The sequence below is a fragment of the Lepeophtheirus salmonis genome, chromosome 2 (assembly GCF_016086655.4).
Source record: "Lepeophtheirus salmonis chromosome 2, UVic_Lsal_1.4, whole genome shotgun sequence".
NCBI lineage: Eukaryota > Metazoa > Arthropoda > Copepoda > Siphonostomatoida > Caligidae > Lepeophtheirus > Lepeophtheirus salmonis.
The window spans coordinates 18,557,120-18,580,894 of NC_052132.2; the positions used below are offsets into that span (position 1 = coordinate 18,557,120).

General features: G+C 32.6%; 2 protein-coding genes across 2 annotated transcripts; one reads left to right on the forward strand and one right to left on the reverse strand.

Moving 5' to 3' along the window:
• Positions 1-1,295: 1,295 nt before the first annotated feature.
• LOC121132358 (kinesin-like protein KIF11) lies at positions 1,296-11,229 on the reverse strand. The gene is made up of 9 exons (XM_040727759.2): positions 9,817-11,229; positions 5,997-6,189; positions 4,123-4,305; positions 3,642-3,892; positions 3,125-3,566; positions 2,464-3,060; positions 1,959-2,351; positions 1,763-1,891; positions 1,296-1,692 (listed from the first exon to the last, which is right to left on the reverse strand). Exons 1-9 carry the CDS (start codon positions 10,731-10,733, stop codon positions 1,561-1,563), a joined length of 3,237 nt encoding a protein of 1,078 aa, XP_040583693.1. The 5' UTR covers positions 10,734-11,229; the 3' UTR covers positions 1,296-1,560.
• Wdr37 (WD repeat domain 37) lies at positions 6,189-9,103 on the forward strand. Its single transcript, XM_040727760.2, has one exon. It carries the CDS (start codon positions 7,020-7,022, stop codon positions 8,817-8,819), a length of 1,800 nt encoding a protein of 599 aa, XP_040583694.1. The 5' UTR covers positions 6,189-7,019; the 3' UTR covers positions 8,820-9,103.
• Positions 11,230-23,775: the final 12,546 nt, after the last annotated feature.

The following is a 23,775-nucleotide window of genomic DNA, read 5'->3' on the forward strand; positions in this document are numbered from 1 at the left end:
CCCTCCCTGCCAAGCCGTCATTATTCAACAAACCAGTTTTCTTTGTCATCAATTTGTATAACAGAAAAAGGTAGAATTGTCCCTCTATTTAACGTTCATCAGAAATCTGAACACCAGGCGGCGGTGGAAGGTCTGGCACATTCAAGTGCTCTGTCACTCATGACGTCCCAGTGCTGGATGATAGTGGCTTTGAGGGCATCAGTGTTTAGATGAAGGTCGCCGCAGACCTTTCTCTCGATATGCACTCAAAAATTATAGTCGAGCGAATTAGCATCAGGGCTGTAGGTGGGCCTAAAGTATCAAAAAAACAAACTCAAAAATGGCCTCTTCACCCTCACAAGGTTCTTTCCACCCACTATTCTATGGCTCTTTGGACACTCTGGTGTGACACCCCGATATCTCTTGCATGAACCCTAATAGACTTGAGGGATTGGCCTGGGCGGATTTCTTTACCTTCTCCGGGTCTAGTTTGGCCTTTTTGACGGAGCCCTTCTTTCACTCAAACGTTTCGGACTTGCTGATGGCATAGACAGTGGTCCTAGAGGTGCCCAACAGTTCAGAATGCGCGAATGGAAATTTGTCGATCACGGTCAAGTGTCCTTTTCTCGACTTGTACGTATGCAATAGAGCTTAGGTTTGTTTTTGTTTTGTAAACAATTGTTTATGCTTTAATATATCGAAATGTGAATTAATTTCCTTAATTATTGAACAATTAAGTATTCAGATTTCAATATACCACCCGGTAGACGAAGTACTTACAAAATATTACAAAAGATGTTAGTAAAAAAACAACATAGAGAAGGATGGAGTAAAAATAAATTCTATCACCTTTAAAAATTTAATTATTCATCAGTGTAGAATAATAAAAATGAATAATGCAATAAATTTATATTTTATTTTTTAAGAACCTAATAATAATAATAATTTCATGATTCAGAATCGCGTATCCCACACAAAAAAAGAAGGAGGGAGAATAACATAATAATCTGTGTGTGTAGTAGTATTACGTAGTGCGTGTTGTATTAAAGAGTTTGTCACTGGGTATTTCAAGGGATTTGAATTCAACATATATTTGAGTGACTCATAATAAGAAACTATTATTATTATTCAAAAGCCATACCACGTCAGGAGGAGACGGTCTTCTACATTCTTTTACCAGCTATAAAAGTCCATTGAACACACGAAAGGAATGAAATCAAGGAGGAATTAGGAACTTATTTTTATTTTTCTAACTTTACTCTAATTTAAAAAGATAAGACTCGTAGTAATATAAAAAAGAAAAATGACTCAAATAGTTAATAAGGTAAAAATCATTTAGTACAAATATTAAATATAATATATATATATATATATATACCTATATATAACTTAAGCAGCATTCTAAAATGAATGCAATAGATGTATAGGTATGTAAAACAAATGCATTCAGGATAAACCCCAAGGAATGAAGATACTCAATAGTATTGATGGAAAGTGTGTAAAAATATATCTCTTAAAGTAGTACACATTCATACTATTTTATGATTAATCACGAATGAAAAAAGTCAAGTTGATTTAAACTCAGGATGTCGTCTGTCCTTTATTTTCTCGTACAGTACTTGTACTTCTAGATCTTGCGCCTCCTAGCCCATTCTCGGGTTTTCTAAAGTTGGAATTAACTCGGGGTATAGATGATTTTATTACTTTCGTTTCCTGAAATCAAAGAGATTTTTTTACCCAAATTAAAAATGCAATAAACCTCATTTATATTTTTGTTACAAACCTTAATATGGGTAAGATCATTTTCTAAAGAATTTTGACGAGAAATACTTTGAGACCTACTACCGTCACTGTCCTTTAGAGAAGAGCTGGATCCACTCATATCTTCACTTGCCATCGTATTAGCCGAAATCTAAAATAAAAAGTAGTAACTCTATGCATATGAAAATAATGACATTTTTCTTAAATATAAAACTTACAACAGAATCCACGTCGTCCTCAACTAAATCGACTAAATCCAAGTCCACGGTGGGAACTGAAGATAAGCCTCTCCTCGATTCCCGATGTCGCTGTAACCGTTCTTGGTTAGGAGTTCCTTTGATAATTTTCTGTGGGTAACTTCGAGGCGGCTTACGAATAGGAGTGAATGAGGTTGGTGCGTCACGGGACAAGGCTTGGAATACAAAATGATTCACACTTCGACCAGACTCACGCATATCTGCACTATGTAATTTTCCAAAAGCTTTGGTATTTTTGCAATGATCATTAATTGATTGCTGAAGCGATTCTGTATGCTTTTCATCTTCACTCCTATGAGTTTCTAACCGTTCCTCAAGGAGTCTTTGAGAATCCAACGTTGAGGATCTAACACTCTAGAGGAATAGAATGGGGAAAGAAAAAAAGAAAAAAACACGTAAAGAGGTATAAATAAATGAACAAAATAAATATATATTTCCCCCCCAAAATAACGTTTGTTTTACGAACCTGCGTTTTTTCATTGAGATATTTAAGGTTATCTGCAGTCTTTTCGGATTTTCCCCTTAAACGACTTTCAAGCTCAGAATATTTCTTCTCTAAATCATCTTGAATTTTAGATACAAACTCCTTGGATTCACTAGATATAGCCTGCTCTGCAGGTAGTATAATATCGAAGCCCTTGTTCATGGAGTCAAGTAAGTGATCTTGTTTCTGTTTTGTGGTAGAAGATTCCTGTGAAACTTGATATAGAAGAGCTTCTGATCTTTTAAGAGATGTTTCAGTCAATGCCTCTATTCCAGACGCCATCTTTTCTCCCTCACTATTTATGGTTTCGCGTATTTTGATATTTTCATTCACTCTCTTATGAGCATCAGATGTATGAGTTTCAATTTTTTCCGAAAATGATTCAAAAGCTTTACGTAATTCGGAATAGTCCTTCTCTAAAAGAGAGAATGACTCTTTTAGTTTATTATCATTTACGTCAATATCCTTGGAATGATTCTCTCTAGATATGCCTACTTCCTTTATTAATTCTAGAGATTCCATATTCAGCTTTCTTTGATCTGTCATGTGTTCCTCCCATTTATCTACTTGAGAATTGACCTAGAGTAAATAAATAAAACCATTGTCATTTTATAAATATGTAATTGAAGTTGTTTTCACTCACAAGGGAGTATATTTGCGTAGAGGTTTCTTGCATAACTGATTTTTGATCTGCTATAGCAGTGGATATACTCATTAATTGTGGTAGAATTTTATCAGTAAGATACACTTGTAAATTTTTTTGCTGTCCATCTGCGGCATTTCGAGCATGTTTCATTTGAGAATTAACCCAAGCTTGCTCTTCATAAATGTTGTCAGATACGGATTTCTCAATATCGGAAATCAGACTAGCAATAGAATCCATGGCAGTGGTGAATTCTTCGGAAGTTTGTACTTTATGGCCATTTCTCTTATAGAGTAAATTGTTTAAAGTATCCCGTGTCTCGGCACAAAATCTACTTTGTTCCATGATCTGACTCTCAAAAGATTCTTCTATTCTATTGTATTTTGAGACAAATGAAGAATGAAAGTCTTTTGATACTTCAACATTGCGAGCTTCCAGGTCCCTGAGAAAGATTAAATTACACCATTGTTTGTTAAGAAGAAAATCAACATCTCACTCAATCTTATCATCATCATACCTTAATCGATCAAGTTTATCGTGAACCCCATTAAGATCTTTGGTTGACTCATCAGAGACAGCAAGTAATATGTTTGCTTGTTTACTAAGTTTGCACTCAATTTCGGCCTGTCTCGCAACCAAGTACTCTTGCTCCTCTTTTTCTATATTAGTCTGAGCTAATACCGATCGTGTACATTCTAGAGTACTTAAGGTTGCATCTCTTTCTTTGATTGTTTCCTCAAGATGAAGCTTAGTTTGTGTGAACATATCCTAAAGTGAAATTCATTTTTTTTGAAAAAAGGCTCGTAAACTGTCTTACTGCAAATCATTTATTCAAGACGCCATCACCAGAAGTAAAAGTGATCTACTATTTAAATGTGTTTTTTTAAGATACCTGATGTGGGCGTTTTAACTTATATACATAGTATGTAACATAAATATGTAGATGTATGTAGTACAATATAAAAAGATTGAAAAACAAATGTAAGTAGTGTGCCTACCTTAATTTTTTCACTCTCATCCTCAAAGAACTTAATTTTTTCAATGAGACTTGTAATTTCCTTTTCTTGGGACTCGTCTTTTTTGATAATGTCCACATAATTATCCTCGGTTAAGTATACTCCATTTTTTTCACGAGCAACTTGAAGTTCAGACTTGAGACGATATATTTGATTGGTGTATTCCTGTGTGAAATAAAAGTAAATGACTAGAGTTGAAATTACAATCCCAATGAACATCATCAGAATAGAAAGAAGAGTTGAGAGAGAGAAACATCGACATTTTTTGCAGTCAAGTGGTTCACTCCTCGTGGTAGAGTCAGCAGTTAGCCATATGATAGATTGCGAAAGTCTATTCATATGATGATGACCAGCAGTCTTTATTTTAGAGGTTGAGAAATAAATGGGTGGTTCTCTACGACGTCCCAGTTGAGGACCCTCTCGTCGAAGTACAGTTCCTCCCTCCTCAGGTGGTCTAGGCCTTTGAAGAGGGATTTCCTCTTCTCTTCGAGGACGAAAACCATTATGATATAACAAGTCGGGTGGGTCTTCATAGCAAACCGCTTTACGATGATCTATATTCATACTACAACAAGTTGCACATCATAACATAAACCACATGTGATATAGATATATTTTATTAGGATGATTTTAAATAAGTAGGTAAAGAAGTTGAATCACATCATGCTCAACACTACTAATAACACACAACAAGGAAAAATAATATATATATCCCCCGATCTACTTTCATTCTCGACCGGTATCAAACTAAAATTAAAGCATTAACTTTATGCTACGACAAATTCAAGACGCACGCTTGCATATGTATATGTATTTCATTAGACGACCCACCGGTATTTAATTATTTTTGAGCACCTGCCCGTTATAAGTGTATGTATGTACATACTCTAAAATTGACTGTATCACGTATTATTTTATTAAAATAAAATAAAAAAGAATGAAAAGGAACATTTGGGAGGAGGAAATTCTCAACATGCCGCAAGTGAATTTTAAACATTCCAAGACCTACATAACAATGACATAATACTACTAATCATTTTCGCACCATTGTATGGAGGTGGTTTATTCATACTTGGGGATCTACATTTCACTTTTTATTGGATCATATTAATCTCAGATCATCATCAGTTTTAATTAAAAATAAAGGATATTTATTGTACTACTGATATCTTAATTATTTTTTGCTTCTGTTTTAAATACCAACTTTATGCAACTTCTATAATTTAAACATTTCAAACCCACTCACATTCATATACCTACATAGTATAATATAGGCGAAAAGTGATGATTCATCATCGCTGCTTGTGTTATTGCCTTTGAAATATTTTCAAATATTCGAGATAAATGACTCTCTTTACTAATATGTTCTTAAAAAACCCTAATACATTAATAAATAAATTAAAATAAAAAACATTGAGATAATTACTATTGAAATGCACCAAATATGCTAAAACATATCGGAAAATATAAATGAATTGTTTTCTTATTAAAAAGTCAAAAAAGACTGTTTCTTAGAGTGACACAGAAATTATATGTTGATTTGATCAATCATTTTCAAAATGGATTTTTCTAAACCAAAACACGTGCATTTGCAAGGTTTATTAGGGATAAATATTTAAAATGAGTCAAATCTATTTTTATTTGCTATCACTCATTAGACTTGATTATAAAGTTGCTAGAGTATGTAAGAATATAAAGCCGTGAGGCGTGGAGCAACCCCAGGGGAATTTTCAAAAATAATTAGGCACCCTTCTTTTTAAAAAGAAGAATAAAAAATTCCCTCTTTAAAAATGAGGGAAAGGGCGCACCAAGCACCACCCAAGTTAAAACAAAATTAGTATGGAAACAAAACTTACCAATAACTTTTCAGTCTTGCAAATCTTTTGATTAACTTCCGGTTTATTTGTAATACTCTTGGCTCTATGGGCATAGTCAAGGGTGGAGAGAGTTTCTTCCAAGTTGATGAGGGCTGGGGATACTGTTGCAATAATAGAAGTTTTTGTTCTTCCTCCGAGGGAGTCCTGGAGCAACCGAGTTAATTTTGACTCTCTATAATAATTAAAGAATTAAAAATTTAATTTATTATTTATTATGTGGCATACCATAATTTTAAGTACTCAATAGAAGAGATAACTGATATAAGAGGGAAAAGGGGCGTCAGCAAGGGGTGGACTGGAGGGGCTGTACCCCCCCCCCCCAAATTAAGGAATTTTTTATTTTTACTAGAAAATTTGAAATTTGGTTAAATTTTGGAATCCATCCCCCAAAAAAAAAAAAAAATCCTGCTGACGCCCCGGCCGAAAGTTGTGTTACAAGTACACACCCTATAAATGTTAATATGTTTTTAAAAACGCATAAATCAAGATACAACCGTATCATTTCATAAGATTATTGATTTTTTTATAAGCAGATTCTTTCTCTAGAGTTTAAATATTAGAAAAATGTACATTTATATAGATATAAAACTATACAGCAGGAGAAAAAGAGAGAGAGAGCTACTAGAAAAAGCCCTCCGTGAATATAATCGAAAGTAGGAAAAAGAAAGAAAGGGAGAGAAAAGGGAGCACATACTAAAAAACTAAACATTCATACAAACATAGATAGGGAACGTTAGATTTTGAATTACATATATTGCTTCTTCAGCAATCCAATGACAACAATCATTTAATAATATGGGAAAGTTCCTCACCCAATGTAACCATCCTTGATCGACCATCCTAATCATCAACAAAAACTACGACAAGCAAGAATGAAGAGAGGACTAAAGAGAGAAAAGGACATCTATAAATGGAAAACTATAAATAGTGTAGATAGCCTTTAAGAGAGGAGAATTATGGAACCTTCCTACCACCGCGCCTTTTAACTCTAATCCAATTAAGATGCCAAGAGATAAAACCTCTACAAAAGGAGGAGTATCGAGTTCCTGCAACACTCGAACAAAAACTCAACAACATTGTCGTCACTCCTCCATGGATGAAATGCCTTTCCCAACAACGTCAACGACCTCTCTACCACCCACTCTTAGAATACGCCTCCACGAACTATTTGTTCAGATAGAAAAGGAGTTTGAAATGATTTATCAGGATAATCTAAGCCTTCAGGAAAAGGTGGACATACTCACAGAGAGGTCCAAAGCCAGTAGCAATAACAACAATCCTAGCCGTGGAAATTATCCAGAGTTTGACAACAGCAAATCCTCGTCCACACATTTTGTGTTAGGAAGCATAGCACAGCGTGGTTTGCCGCCTCCTCCATCATCTATTTTTGGAAACAACAATCTTTTGACTGGCGGAAATGCAGCAGAGTACGATATTGTTGATGGAAAGGCATTAAGTACATTAGGATCTTCTCATAGCGCAAATAACGCCAACAATAATACTCATCTAACAACTAACACGAACGAGCCAAATAAAGGCCCTTCTCACTCAAAAGCTCCATATACTCAGAAACTAAGGTGTCATACCAATAAACTGAGAGCCCAGACAACGAGAATTATGTCTAATTTGAAAAATCCTTCGTCACTCACTTGTACTCCAATTAGACGATACACAGGTCACAAGGACGGAATATGGGAAGTTACTGTTTCAAGAATGGGACTACCCATTATAGGCACAGCCTCAGCAGACCACTCGGCCACCATTTGGGGAATGCATTCAGGACAAGCTCTACTTAACTACACTGGCCACTGCGGATCAGTTAATTCATTAAGGTTTCATCCTACAAAAGAATTGGTTTTGACAGCAAGTGGCGACGGAACCGTTCATATATGGCAGTGTGCTGTGCATCTTTATAATGAATCATCCTCAGGTCGGGTTGCCTCATCAGAAGATGAATTAGATCCTATAGAAAAAGAATACATGGCTGAGGAAGATAACAATCAATATACTGTCTTGCGAACTCCTTTGAGATCTCTAAATGGCCATAATGGCGGGGTTGTTATAGCAGCAGACTGGTTGCCACCCTATGGCGAACAAGCTGTCACGGCAGGATGGGATAGACTTGCATGTATTTGGGATACTCAAACAGGGCAACTGATACAACAGTTAGCAGGCCATGACGGTGAGCTTACTCACACTGCAACTCACCACAACTCCAGGCTCGTGGTAACTTCAAGCAAAGACTCAACATTTAGACTGTGGGACTTTAGAGAGTCCATTCACTCTGTAAGTGTTTTTCAAGGGCATCAAGATACGGTAACCTCTGCAGTTTTTACCAAAGACGATCAAGTGGTATCTGGATCAGATGACAGATCCGTCAAAATTTGGGATCTACGCAATATGAGAAACCCAGTTGCAACAATACAATCAGACTCCTCCATTAACACACTAGCTGTATCACCAGCAGGTATCATTGCAATACCACTAGACAATAGAAACGTACGACTCTATGATTTAAATGGACAAAGGGTTGCAAGACTTCCTAGAAATTCAAGACAAGGTCATTCCAGAATGGTGTGCTGTGCAGCATGGTCCCAAGATAATTTGGGAAGGCCGAACCTATTTACTTGTGGATTCGATAGGGTAACGCTGGGATGGAGCATTCAACCAAGAGAGATTAAGGATGGAGATGGAGGAATTAGTACTCAAATAGGACATGGAACAGTTAGTATTTCCAACGCTGGGAATCAAGGCCAAGGACAAGGATCAAATAGTAAACAAAATCCACGCAATAAAGATTAATTAATTAATATTATACTGAATTGTACAATTGATTATTATTATGAGGTGCTAACGTCCCTGTACCACCCCCACCAAGTCAAATATGATATCAAATTTACTTATTTTAGCTTAAATTATAAAATGATCTATTATTTAAAAATTATTCAAATTGTAAAAAATTACTAAAAAGTACATATAGAAATATATTTTAATTTAATTGAATATTATAAATACAATAGAATACCAAGATGTATTAAGACTTTAATCGACTAGCATTCCTTAGTCAAATAAAATTATCAAATTAATAGATTAATTATTCATGTGTGTGAACAAGGGAACTCTTTTGGAGCGTACATCAATGATAATCTTTAGTGAATAAAAAGTTCTGTTCAGGTTATAGCTACAAAAAATCGATTCAGCTTTCTAGGACATCTTTTATATACCTCTATATATCATGGATTCAGTGTACCACATGAGGGGAATCTAAAAGAATGGATTGGTTGAAAAAATGAAAAAGAGTCAATGTCATTTCTTTAAATCAATTTCTTCCAGAATGGAAATAAAGAAAAATAAGCTTTGTTGCATGCGTGATTATTTCATGTGTCTAGAACAGCTTATCTTAAAATGGGTACCGCTAAAAAAATACGTATTTTGTTATCTAATTTAAAAAAACGTATATGAACATTTCATATATAAAAATATTTGAATAAATTAATCCATTATTTTTTCTTATGAAAGAATAAAATTTTAAATTCATTTAGATAAATATTTACTCGTATAAATAATAAACTTAACACTAAATCCGTATTGTTTTATCAAGTACGAATATAAATTTGATTTCACAAAAGCCGGTTGATATATCGCGTATATCGCACAGGGAAATTAGTTTTTATAATTAAGTATAGACTAGTTATAAAACAGAAGTACCTATTTCCAGCCTATCTATAGCAGATAAATAGTTTGGTCATATCCCCGAATTTCCTACTCCAAAATCTAAGAAAGGGTTGAGTGTAATTACCTGTAAGGGACATGAGGGGCCCGCTCCACAAGACAAGAGATGACTCTTCCCAACGTGAGTAAACTCTGGTTGATATTCCCTGCTTCTCGCGCTCTCTTGTCAATGGCGCCAGATCTTCCAATGTTCTCCGACCCAGCCAGATCCACCAGATTCAACTTGCCGATCTTGATCATTTCCTCACCTCCCACAGAACTCTGATTAATGAGCACAGTGACAGTGAAGACGGTGTGTGACCTGGAGGAGCTCGCATTCATCAGAGTGGCTGCCGTTTGTCTTTTCACAGAGCCCTTCTTGAGGATTCTGTAGACCTCTTCCTTGGTGTGGACTTGGACCTCTTCCAGTCCTTGAATGATGACAGATCCCTTCTTGTTGCAGTCCTCATAGAGCCGCAGTCTCGTCGTATCGTTCACGTCAGAGAGCAGATCGAAGATTTCTTCATTGTACAGCTCCAAGTAGGACACGCGCACCGCGAAATCCTTGGCTCCCATGATGCGAAGTCCATCAAATATATCGTTGAGGGACCGCGGCACAATCCCTGCCTCTTCATTGTCGTAGCCCACCTCTTCCTCATGGCAGCCTTCCATGGTGTGGGTCTTGCCCGTCCCAGTCTGTCCGTAGGCGAAGACCGTGCAGTTGTAGCCCTGCATCACCTGGTCGATCAAGGGCCGCACTACCTTCACATACACCATCCGCTGATCACAATCAGGCCCGAACACGCCATTGAAACTAAATGTCTTGGTGAGGGAAGAGTTGCTCTTCTCCTTGACAATCACTTTCTTCCCGTCCGTGTCCACCACGGAATAGGAACGGCTCGCCTTCTCAGACTTATTCAGAGGTCGAGCACGGACAAACACTTGAATGTTCTGGGACCGCTCACTGCTGCGAAGGGTCTTCTTGGTCGGAGTTCCCATACTCATCTTCCTGATGGACAATCAATCACAATCACAATCAATTCCAAGAACGTTCTCCGTTTCAAATGACTCAGTACCTCACTCATGAATCACACAAATTTAACTGGATTTGAATTTGAAACGTACAGGAATTTGAAGCAATCAGCGCCTCTCTTTTCACTCACAGCCAATCCCCTTTCAGTAGCTTCCTTCTTCTTCTTCTTTTTGTAACTGCTTTTTTATTAGGATGCTATTAATACAATGAATCATCCCTTGCCGAAATAAATACATATTATTATTAAATGAATTACAACTTAATCAAATACTTTCTCTATCATCCATTATCTATTTAAATTCAGTCTAAATAGCCCAAATTTATCGAAGGGTTGAATACTATTCTATGGTCAAATTAAGGTGGCAGGTTCTAAGTCAATATGTACATTTTATTCTCTCATTCAATAGTTTATTCTCCCTCCTATATTTCAAAGTCACGTGATATAATGTTCAAAGATGAAAAATAAAATAAAAATGCTATTATCAAAGAGGGCTTTTTGCAGTTATTAGGTAGCTGAATGAGGGAGAGCGCTCCTTGCCTGAATATATGTTTTTAATTATCAAAGCTGTCATAATTATTCTTTTAATCTTTTTTATTCCCATTAAAAACATCACTAATTATATGCCTATAGAGTCCCAAATTGAAGTGATGTTCTCAAAGATTAGGGAAGAATTTGTGGAATAAGGATATCTTGTCTAATACGAAACTGCAACTACATTGGGAATTTACTTATTTTCCCATGGACTCGGAGTGGACCTGAACACTGAAAAATTGGATTCAAATACAGCTTTGAATATTGGATCTAATGGATATTTACTCTTTTTTATTATTATATTTTGTATTTACTATTTAGAATGAGTAATTATTTATGGAATATGAAAAGGATCTATAACAAAGATGCAAAATAATTAATGAAAATTATGAATATAGGTTGATACGAGTATAATATTAAAAATTTGGTTTCTCATATTGATTGTAACCATTTAGGTTTTATTGATATGAACCTGTACATAAATGTGTAGCGGCCTCATTCATTAGTACATATTTAAGTGGTGCGAACAAATTTCCATATAACAAAGGTTTTATAATATGTCATGAATGGATAACATTGTCGCCGTTGATTGATTGATTATATTTTTGTTTTCATTCATGCAATTAAGACTAAATTAAGGTGCTGGGCGTAGTAATCAAACTTTTTAATTACCAAAATTAAGAAACAAAAAATTTTATCAAGAGGTAAAAGTGTTTCTATTATCTAATTAATTAGGACAGAGTGTTGTTTTTCTGTTTAGACCATGAGTGAGACAAGTGACATGGAACATCATTGGAATATGTTGCTTAATGTTTTTGACTGCTTTACACAATGCGCTACACAATCGATAGTGAACCCCTTTAGTCTCTCGTCACAGAAATCGGAGCCAAAAACGTTGTTAAGACTTCTATGCTTGTAATTTTTCTATTGTCATCCTTCTTAACATCTTCCAAATTTATTTAATAAGGAGAACCTACCAACAGTTATGGATCGTCTAAAACAAAAAGATTATCATTTCTTACAAGTTCTTTCTTAATCCTTGACAACGCTACTTTACTTTGGGACTCCGTTGACCTTGTGATGGCGTAGCAAGAAAGAATGGCTTTGCAGGCTTGAAGTTACATTAATTTTACAAAATTTGGATGTCTATCAATATGGTGTGGAATATTGCAGGAGAACTGCATCTTGTTCATATCCGTTATAAGATGAATATTATATATAATAAAATTAACTGTTCAGAAAATGAAGTATAGTTGTTATATTTGTTAATTCATGTTACATGCATATTATTTAAAACAAGTTAGAATTTTTTATAAGAAAAGTAAGTAATCTTGGAATTGTCGGTATACTTAGTTCTTAGAATATATATTTAGAGGACATGTCAGTTTAATATTGTAATATCAAGGATCTATATCGTCAACTCTTCCATGCCTTTATTGAGAGCATTGCCATTGTAGGACACAAATGATCCAGACCTAGATCCTTTCTACCAAATTGAACATTTGGTAAGTCCTTGATAAAAACTGAGCAAGATAAATGGATTAATATTGTAACTATTCTTCGATATACAACATTGGTTAAGAAGTTATGATCATGGTTATGATAAAAAGAAGGACTAGAGTTTTGGATCGACTTCAAAGTAATTCTTACCAAGTCCAAGAATCTTTTGATTGAGTCTTCAGATTTCTTTCAGAAAATTCAAGGTCATAGGGTCTAAGGAATTAAGGATTCTTTTGATGTCAGTATAAATTAGCTTTGGACTTGAGAGATATGAATTTAAAATCCTAAAATATTATTTTTTTTAATGTATACGGAACATTTCAAAATCACATTACCTACCCATATAAAAATTTCCCAAACAAAGTTTCCGTGGAAACCTTCCGAAACTTTTCAGTCTCATTTATTTACACAGGGTTGTAGCTGACAAAAAGTGTGTTCGTTGCCATAGTATTCCCCAAGTCTCTTAGCCAACAAAGTAAATTTGTAATTAAAAATAAAATATTGTATATTCAATAATGTCTTTGTCAGACAATATAATTTTATGTAATTTTTCCTGTTAATAGACAAAAGCCAAAATTTTACCGGTATCCTAATTATAGTTTACTGGATATGTCTGGAAGTTGAATAAAAATAACCTCCTTTAAAACACGAATTTTAAAAAGTCTATTTTAAATTTATTAGAATGATTGAAACATAAAGTAATTTAAACAGAGTTTTTGTGACTTAATTAATTATATCCCAAATGATTTTTTAATTAGGACTCTATCTTATATGTTCATGAAAAGTTTTCTTTTTGAAGAGGACTCCAACTATTTGTCTCCTCAAGGAAAGTGACCGACATTTCTTCACACGAAAGTCAAGATAATTTTTTTATTGAGGAATGATTACTTTATAGCTATTAAATAAAGGCAACGACAACAGACAAAATCTGACTTTTTCTTCATAAAATTTATCAAAATCTATATACTAGTAACTATGTATATCGGAGCCCTTTGATCTCCTGCACAATGGAAGGAAATATTACTGTTTGAATCATTTGCTCTACATTTACAGGCATTATTGAATTTAATACTCATGGCTTATACTTCTCATGAATTTGACTATTATTATTTTCTTGATAGAATATTTAATATATATCTGACGATATCAAGATGGTCCTTTTAAATTAATTTTTGTATCCTGAAATCCAATTCAATTTATTTATCTACTTTTTTTTTTTTTTCATCATTTAAATGTTAGAATTGCAATTATTTATTTTAGAATCCATGGATTGCTATTAAATATAAGTTAGCTGATTTCAAATTATTCGATCACTTGTTTGAATATTATAATATTTTCAAAGATTAGGGAGAATTATCTCGTCGCTATTTTTGATTTTTATACTATCTAAACAATTTCATAACTTGGGAAACTAAAGTGCATCAGGAAATTGATAATGTTGATTACAACCATTATTCAAATATTTGATTAAAAATGGATAAGACCATTATTGGACCTAAGATTGAGAGTAACAATGATGATCTAAATGCTCAAAACAATTACCAAAAATATTTTCCCATATCAAAAATTATTCTCATTCATTGATATAATTGATTTTGATATTTTGCTACAATGTATCTAAAAAATTTAAAATATATTTAAAGAAAGTAGAAGGTTCAATTTGACATGGGCTGATAACCAAATTTTTTTAAGTACGATATCATAAAAAAATATTTTTCCGATCCGATATTTTATTTTTTGTTTTGACCCAATTGTTTTGTTTCGTTTACCAACAGACCCATATTCTGAGACCTACAATATTTCTAAAAAAATCAATTATTTTGTTTCGGAATCTGACTGGCCATTTTGGAGATGTAATAATTAAAAACTTGTTGCTCATTTGTCTTGTTTTAGCCCTTGTTGGTTAAAGCATTACTTCACAGAAAAGGCTAAATTGCAAGATACAAATTTACTTGAGTATGGATTCATCCATTTCATCTGGGCTTAGTAATGTTAGTAAGATGACCATTAAAAAACGAGGGTTTTTATATGGAGACGAACTTGAGAAAATTGGTGATGAATAAACTACCACGGAGGCAAACTTTTGTGTCATATTCTTTTAAAGATGTACATAAAAGTCCTTTTATTTGTTTGTCGCATTATGACAGCCAATAGTTTATTATTTTCCTTAATATTAATTAAAAAAGGGGTTTAATTGTTATAAAACTTGATTGTTTAAACTTCAAAATGGCTGACGTCAAATGAAAACGTTCTATAATCAAAATGTCTAATAATTTTTTCCGATACCAATATGATGCAGATATTGGATAATTTGTCCGATATGTCGGTTTTCCAATCCGATATATTAAATCACATTTAGTAGCAATACATTATTACCCTCGTATTTTGTTAAGATGGTTGTTTAATATAGTACAATTGTTAAAAGTAAATGAATTTTTGGGAGGGATGGACTTGGTATGAAGAAGGGCCCGGGAGCCGTTTACGATTAAATAAAAAAACTACTCATTGCATATGTTATATATTATTAGATGAAGAATTTCACATCCTTATAAAGTTATTCAATTAATATCGTTGAAATAATTTGTAAATTATTCATTATTGTTATCGCAACGTTTCTAACTTATAATCACACAACCTTTGATATTTTATTCGGCAATGAACCTAAGTTATGTCAAAATTCTAAGAAGTTTACGTGAAAACATACGGAGTTCAATATTTAATAACAAATTCGAATTAATTAAAAGTTATAGATAGCCTCAAATCCAAATGAGACATTCCTTCCTCATTCAATGTACCTATTAGGTTGATTTGTTTTTCAACTTACTTCGAATTTCGATTATGGCTTTTCGAAAAACTTTTGATATGGTAAGGAAATAACGTATGGAAAATTTCATTTCCTACAATAGTATCTTTAAGTAGCACATCTAGTTCAAAGTTTGAAAGGAGACATTAATGTTTATTTAGTAAAAAAAAATTAAAATGTAGCATTCATAAATAATTATGAATGCCACATTTTAATTTTTTATTACATTCCATTAATTACTTTTGATGGTCAATATTCTTACCTATAAGTAATAGTTGAAAAGTTTTTTTCTAAAGCTTCCTCAATGCTACAAAAAGATAGATTATCATCGTAAGGAAATTTTCATTTTTCCTTTTTGACTATCCAAAAATGATGCGCGTTATAGGCAGAGCATCAAATTTTCAAAAAATATTTTATCATTTGTATGTTCTATCTAACAATTTTAGAATAAAACTTTTTTAGTATTTCTGATAGGTTTAAACAATGTCTATCAAAATTATTATATGCGAAATAACTTAAAATGTCTTTTTAAGTATCTATATTTAACTAATGAAAAAAATGTTACCTTTTTTCATAATATGATCAAGATGTAAGACCTAAGTCTGACATAGTTGGACAATGCAATTTTGCATAAGTCCTTTTCATGCCATATGACTCTCTTTACATACTAACCATAACCAAAATTCGAAAACAGCATCCTCTTATCACTGAAATAAACGATCTATGCGAGTAGTTTCTACTCGTTAGTTAATAGTTATCATGGGATTAAAACAATTAAATTACAAGGAATAACATTTATTGTCTTTATCACTCCTCCGCTTGATACCTATACAAGCAAATCTCATAAATTTGCTGAAAAAATTAAAATGATTATCTGGAAGCAACTTGCTCTTCATCAGAGATAGGCACTCGCAAGTTTTTTGGCCATTCTGCTAATTTTGTAGATTAATGTGTCCGCTAACGCTAATCTGATTATGATAATCCACAAATAAGTTATTTTAATGCAAATGGCTGTCAAATAACCTGCATATTACCAAGGAACCCTCTAGGTCAGGGGAGAGGGCAGAAATCTGTCTTGTTTTTGACCTAAAAATCTATTAAATCCGCTAGCATTCCCCAACCCTATAAATAAATAAAAAAGTTAAATATTATTCAAAAATAAAACCTCTTCAACGGCCAGCATTCCCACCCCCATTTGTCAATCTGCATATCCCTAATTTTTTCTTAGTTGACTAATTAGCGGATTATTGATTAACGAAATGCCCAGCTCTGTGCTAACGCTCTTTGGGTCCTTAGCAATGGGGCAATTTAGCAAACTATTGCATATATTTCTCACGGCGTTATTTGGCTAACACAAAAATATTCAATTTGTTTTGTTGTCAGCTGTCGATTCCCTCTTCTCTTTTGATACGTCATGGCTATTTAATAATTTATTCTTTTTCATAAATACACAAAGTAATAAGTTATTCTATACATATGTTCCGTTTCCAAAAGAACAAGAAAACAATTTTTTGTAAATCCCCTCTTGCTTATATAGGATATATATTGGACATTTTATTATTTATATAAAGAAATTTTGGCATTTTCTTCATAAAAATAATATAATAAGTTATCATAACTACTTTTTTAATAAAATATTACTAAGCAATATTAGAATACAGTATCGAATAAAATACTATGTAGATTTTAATAATATGCAATTTATTTTAAAATGTTCAAGAAATAATATGACAGTGATGGTTTGCGACTAAATGAAATATAAATAGCAGTTGGTAGGATTCACTTATTTGGCTACCTACCAGATGGTTTCGGGCCTTTTTTCTGTTTCTTTTTGGGTGAAAGGTTGCGTGATACAATTAAAGATAACAAAGTAATCTCTTGAACCTATTATTAATATATATTTTTATGTTCCTTTAATTCAGGGTTTCCAAAACTTTTGTAGGCTGGTACCCCCTTGGCTTCAATATAAACTTCTCGTCCCCTCTCCGCCTCATAAATACATCTAAATTTATAGGATGGGTGTATTTGGAGTAGGAATACTTATTAGGCTTAATCTTATTAAAGAGAAGACGTAGTCCGAAGTTTGGTAATTTTAAGCTTGTTCATTTAATTGAAAAAAAAACAAGGAAATTACACTGAACCCCCGTTCTACCAAATATGATGTAGGAAAAGCAATACAATATATTTTCAGCTTATTTCATGATCCTGTATGAAGGTCAGATACTTTATCTTTTTATCCAAAAATGTTGGTATGATATTTTGAACTTAGATCAATGTCGTTCTTCGATACATAAGTTTGTCCGCACGTCATACTTTCTCTTTCTATCTCGAAATGTGATCCAACGACATCCAATAATCTAACATCAATTATTGCGACCTTATAATAATAATGAAATAACTTTGATCAATTCGTGAGTTAGTGCGAAGTTTCCAAGGCAATTAGTGAGTCATAAAAGACAACATCAAGTCTAGTTCTAATCAATTCGTTGATCTTTGACAGGGTTCAATTTCACCGAGAACCGAAAAATGTATTATATTCTAGATTAGGTTATAGAAAAGAAAAAGGGAATGTTAATACGGTTCTATGAAATTTTGCCACGAACATTTTCGCCGCTGATAATTTTGGCTCGAGGAAATTTTGCCGCGTTACATACTCGCGCCTTTTATATTATCCTTTCGAACTTTAATGTCGATCAGATTAATTATATAGCTAGGAAAAGAAGAAAAAAGGGAAAAAATATCAATATGATTGATTTATCATTAATCAATCTTTGATTAGTGTATTTTATAATTAGCCTTGTTATTCTTTGATTTTGAATTGTATAGATTCAGTCGATCCATCATTTTTTGGGATTTATAATATTATCTCAAAATGGAAGACTTCCTTAAAATACCACGTGACGGTCATGTAGAATTACAACTACGACAAATATTATATCCTTATAATTGTACAAAGTACATATAAGTTAACCAACAGGAATTTTTTATCAGAAATAATGTTTTTCACTACAATAGGTTGTATGATTGGAGATTTTATTAGAATTAATACCTCTTTGACCATTCCTTTTTATTGTTTTTTTTTTCTTCTTTTCGTAGCTATATAATCAATTTCATCGAGATACAACTTTAAAGTTCGAATCAATAATGTCTAAACATAAAAAGGCAGCAAAATCAAAATCAAATTTTGAAGATAGATTATGAGACCATTCGAGGCGAGTATAAATATTCAAATGGTAATTTATTTGATAACATTTATATTCAAGTATTCAATTTAAATACTTAATGATGATAAAAATCTAAAACGATCTAAATGTTCACACAATAGTAATTCTCTAAAAAAATTATTTGTTAAGCTAAAATTGTCAAATCGATAAATTTCTGGTAATATGCAATTAACAAGTTTTTTTTTTTTTGCAAAAGAACAGATGTTTTACTCAATTCAGTCAAATTATATTAACTCACTGAATACTCAAATTGTATCTCATGGTCTCAAATTTTCTCAATGGAATATCCATTTACATTGAAGGATCCAGGAGTTTATGTTATTATAAATTCGAAGGAGTTCAACTATTTGTAGTTTAACAGAATAATAATCAAAGATATTATTAATCTCGGATTGTAATATCATTTGTGTTTCGTAACATTTATATTGACTTCCATAAAATTTTAAACCATTAATAGTGTCAAAACTTTAATTTTGTGATCAACTTTAGTTAACATTAACTAGATACAAGAATTCTATTTGGACGTTAAAGGCACTAAAGACCTATGAAATTACTCTTTAATTAACGACGCTTCTTAAATGGATGATCCCTTTTAATTGAATTAAAGAAAGTGAATTCTTTGAAAGGAAAAAAAATTGCACACATCACAAAAAAAATGATATACAGGTAAAATAATTAAAGGCTTATAACGAACGAACAAGTTATAGTAAAACCCTAATTTTATTATTATTTGAAAACTACATTTAATACAATAATTCATAATGATATCTGCCTCTCTTGATTACTTCGGTCACACGGCGCAAGAAGCTTTGGCAGGTCACGGTGACCTTATGCGTATCCAGTTTTATCATTGTACGGATAATGAACTTCTTTGGGCCTCCACAGACGAATGATACTTAACAAAAGCCTCATAGTCGACCCTCTGCCATAGAAAGAAATCACATGGGTTTGGGGTCTTTGCAGACCAAAAATCCGTGCTCCAAAAGTGAGGACATTTTCCGGGCAAGATATCCTGCACTTTTTTGACCTTGTGGGCCGGTGAACTGTCTTGGTGGAATGTTTAATTTCTTCCTTGGGCTACTTCCTCCATCCAGGGAATGTCAATTAAAAGTGCAAACCTATAATTAGTACAATGGCTAAGAGGGATCTGCACGAGGTCCCCCGAGCGTGCCAAAACTTCCAGTACCGTGTGGACGAGCTTATCAAGAGAGACGGATCCCATATTAAATAATTGAATGTCATTAAATGTAGCTTTCAAATAATAAAAAAATATGGTTCTAACCCATCTAGTTCTTTCGTTATAAACCTTTAAAGATTTTCCTTATTTATCTGGACCACCCTGTAGTAACATAATCTGCAATATATCAAAAGTGACATCTTTGGTGAGGGATAAAGTTTTCGTGGATCCCAGGCAATCTCCTCAAACTAACAAGTACATTTCGTCATTTTTTTATAGCATCAATCCCGGCACCCCTGACAGATATATACATCAAAAAGATACTTATTTTCAAAATAAGGACATAGCAGCTAAATTACTTTTATGTTTAGATCATTTATTTAAACATTAATTTTCAGTTGTCAGTGCTGTTTGAAAGATTATTTTTCATGAATGTAATTTGCCTATTAAATTTGTGCAAAGGATTGGAGAATAATTTCGAAATAAAAAGGAATTTGCATTATATTTAGGTAAGTAATATATTAGCAAAAAATCAAATGATATTTTAAAGTCGTTCAGAATACCTAAGAAATTTTTTATTGTAGGGAGATCAGATATTTCATTAGAAGCTTTTTACGGGAATGTATTTTTCAATGCCTGACATCTTAGCGTTCCTATTGACTAAGCCACATACAAATCTTGTTTGTATCTCTAAATCTGTTATTATATCTTTTAGGAATACCATTGATGGATAAAAATATCAAATAGCTCGGTAAAAATTATAATAATTTTTAATTCGTCCTTCAAAGAGTTTTATAACTAATTGAACAAAGACTCTTGTAAAATGAAGACTCTAAAATTAGATTTGTTAAATAAATAAGAATGTTAAATGTTAAAACTTCAGGTATTAATGATTAATTGATACATTTGAACAATCAACATACATACATAATACTAACTATTTTTTCGTGTAATGATTTTTTATGATTTCGAGCAGTGGACTCTACGTATTTGCACATTCAAAATGGTACTGATTTTTTTACTTTGTAAAAAATTCACAAAGCAACAAATAGTTTTGGTCAAATTTTTCATTTTCTTTTGAAATTCGAGGTTGAGAGTGCACAAAAAAGCTCCTTGTGAGGGATGCCGTAATCAAGTAATGAGTATAAATGAGATTTGTGTAAGAGTGGACGGAGACGGCGGACGAGTCATATGGCATTACAGAACTACGATCATTATTGATATCAGCTGCCTGTTATATGATTTTGGGGAGATAAAATAATTACTCCTATAAAGAGGAGAACCTTCTATATTTAAAATAGCATTAGTGCGGTAAAAATATTATCATTATATTTAAATTATAATTTAGTTTTAAATCAATTTACAGTAAAGATAGGCGAAAATTCTTCTTTTAGTACGAGATAAAACACCCCCTCGACTAGTGATGTACAAAAATCGTATGCATTTTTTAGCTTGGCCATTTTATTGGAATTGACAATCTGAAGATTGAAATTACTTTTCCTTAGCTGTTGTCATTATTATTTAACTCCAGAGACGTTCACTTCCTTTCCTACTACAATCAGTTATATTCAAAACCTGATTGAACATTCGTGTGTGCTCATGAAAGAGTAACCTTGAGGATTTGTTTCAGATTTAGAATTGTAAGTCCTCGTTGGACTCGAACTAGAATTGGGGATCGAGATCGGAGTAATTCTTCCAAATGTCTTAGTTTATTTCATTCTCCCGCTCCTCCCTTGACAAATCTGCTTGTAGCTAGTCTAATGAAATGCCATAACAGCTAAAATGCTCTCCTGTAAAACATTTGTCAAATTGTTAGGGTTACCGTGTTGATTTTCGTTTTTTTTTAACATGCTCAAAATACACACAATTTTCATCATGAACCTTTTCTCCTTTTCTAATCGTTCATCTTAATTTTTTGTTCTTTACAAGATCCCTTCTTTTGTAATTATTTAAGAGAGCAGGGGTACAAAATTCCGTCACAAATTGATGAAACCATAAAATTTACGCAACTATTCACTATTATTGCTCCTAAAAATTTTTGAGGGACCAATCATCCCTTATCTCCCTGTTCTGATGTTTAAGCTCTTGATGTCTAAGAAAGCTATTTTTAAAGATATGCTGTATTTTCTGTCAAAATACCAAGGCTAGATGGTGATTCCTGGGACTATGGAACTGTCAGATTCGGCTATAAACATCCCTTGTTTAAAAAATAATTCTTCCAAACCACTGGTACCGGAATTTATTTGATGTGGGGTGTGGGATTATTTAATGGGAACGTCATTAATTTAATAATTTTGAAAAAACATTTTTACTTTTAATAAGGCCTAATTTGGCAGTGAACATTTAGAATTATAAAATTTGAACAAAAACATTTTTTTATAAAATACATTTTTAATTATTTTTTTTTCAGGCAAGACGAAATTCTTTAATTGCGATAACCATAAATTTCTTGTAAAAGTAGGGGCAAGGGTCCTTATGGTTTCGGGGCATTGGGTTGGAAGAATGACGCTTTCATCGAGAAAGACCAAGTTTTTATTGATTTGTTTTAGTTATAGGATGTTTAATTTTAAGCAAAAGTGCTTGCTTATTTATGTTAGTAGCAGCAAAAGGTTATCCAGCGTTGCTCCTGCCAACGAGGGAGCGGGAAATCATATTGAAAATGGTCAATATTATTTCTCCTTAATTTTTAGATCCCTTCGGTTGGGTGATCATTCTAATATAGCGCCTGTATCTACTATAATATAAATTATAGTTCGTGAATGTTTGTTGGCGGATTTACAAGTTTGTCTTAGTACTCTTAGTCTGTGCATAATAAAATAATTCGTAATAAAGGGAAAGAAGAGGATTAGCGAGTGTGTCTTAGTATTGTTAGTATTATCACAATAAAATAATTCGTAATAAATGTATAATACGGGTACATCCTAGTATTATATAAAATATATTATTATGAATTGGAAAAATTATTTGTGTTATAAACTTTAAATAACATTCTCATATACTCGTATATGCATAAAAAAATTTGTCAAGATGAGAAGAACACCTTTTATTTTTGTCAAAAAATTGCCAAATCGAAATTCGCGAAGAAAATTGCAAAAAACTGTTTTGCACTAATTTTGCAAACAAAAGTAGAATATATCATTTATAGGTGGTGTAAAGAGAAACACAAACCTACCTAGATTTTTTTCGTACTTTCAAAACGAAAAAAGTTATGGAAAATAATGTTCTCAAAAAAATAAGACTCGATAACTGTTTCATTTTTGCAAATATTGCCAAAAAATAATGTAATTAAATATTTTGAAAATTGAATATGCTACATAGTAATGTTGCAGTTTTTAATTTTATGTCCAAAATGCAGGATTTTGAGATTTTTTTTTCTGAGAAATATAAAATTGACGTTTGATGAAAAAAAGAGAAAAAAATTTAAAAATTATTTAGAAAATGACAGATATTTCATTTAAACATAAATTTTTATTTGTCAAATGTATTAGCAAACTAATTTCCAGATAAATTTCTACAAACTTAACTTTGTCTACGAATCCAATATTCTATTAAAAATCTATTTTTTTTTTGCACCTGAATAGAAACGAAACAGCAATTTTTACTGATTTCTTATTTTGCCAATAACTTTTTTGATTTTTAATAAATTTTAAAAGCTTTTTATTGGTATTGTTTTTTTTTTGGACTCCTGTCACTTTTTAATTTATAACTCAACCCTAAATCTAGTCTCCTTGTGCTCCAAAAACATTTTTTGTGTTTCGGTTATAGAACCCCATTATAT

Bases quoted from the DNA above. Each gene is read 5' to 3' on its own strand.
- LOC121132358 (XM_040727759.2), bottom strand. From the start codon at position 10,733: ATGAGTATGGGAACTCCGACCAAGAAGACCCTTCGCAGCAGTGAGCGG. The intron at 6,190-9,816 runs GTAATTACACTC...TAATTATTATAG, and splicing joins GCCCCTCATGTCCCTTACAG to AGAGTCAAAATTAACTCGGT. The intron at 3,061-3,124 runs GTGAGTGAAAAC...TATTTACTCTAG, and splicing joins CTACGCAAATATACTCCCTT to GTCAATTCTCAAGTAGATAA.
- Wdr37 (XM_040727760.2), top strand. From the start codon at position 7,020: ATGCCAAGAGATAAAACCTCTACAAAAGGAGGAGTATCGAGTTCCTGC.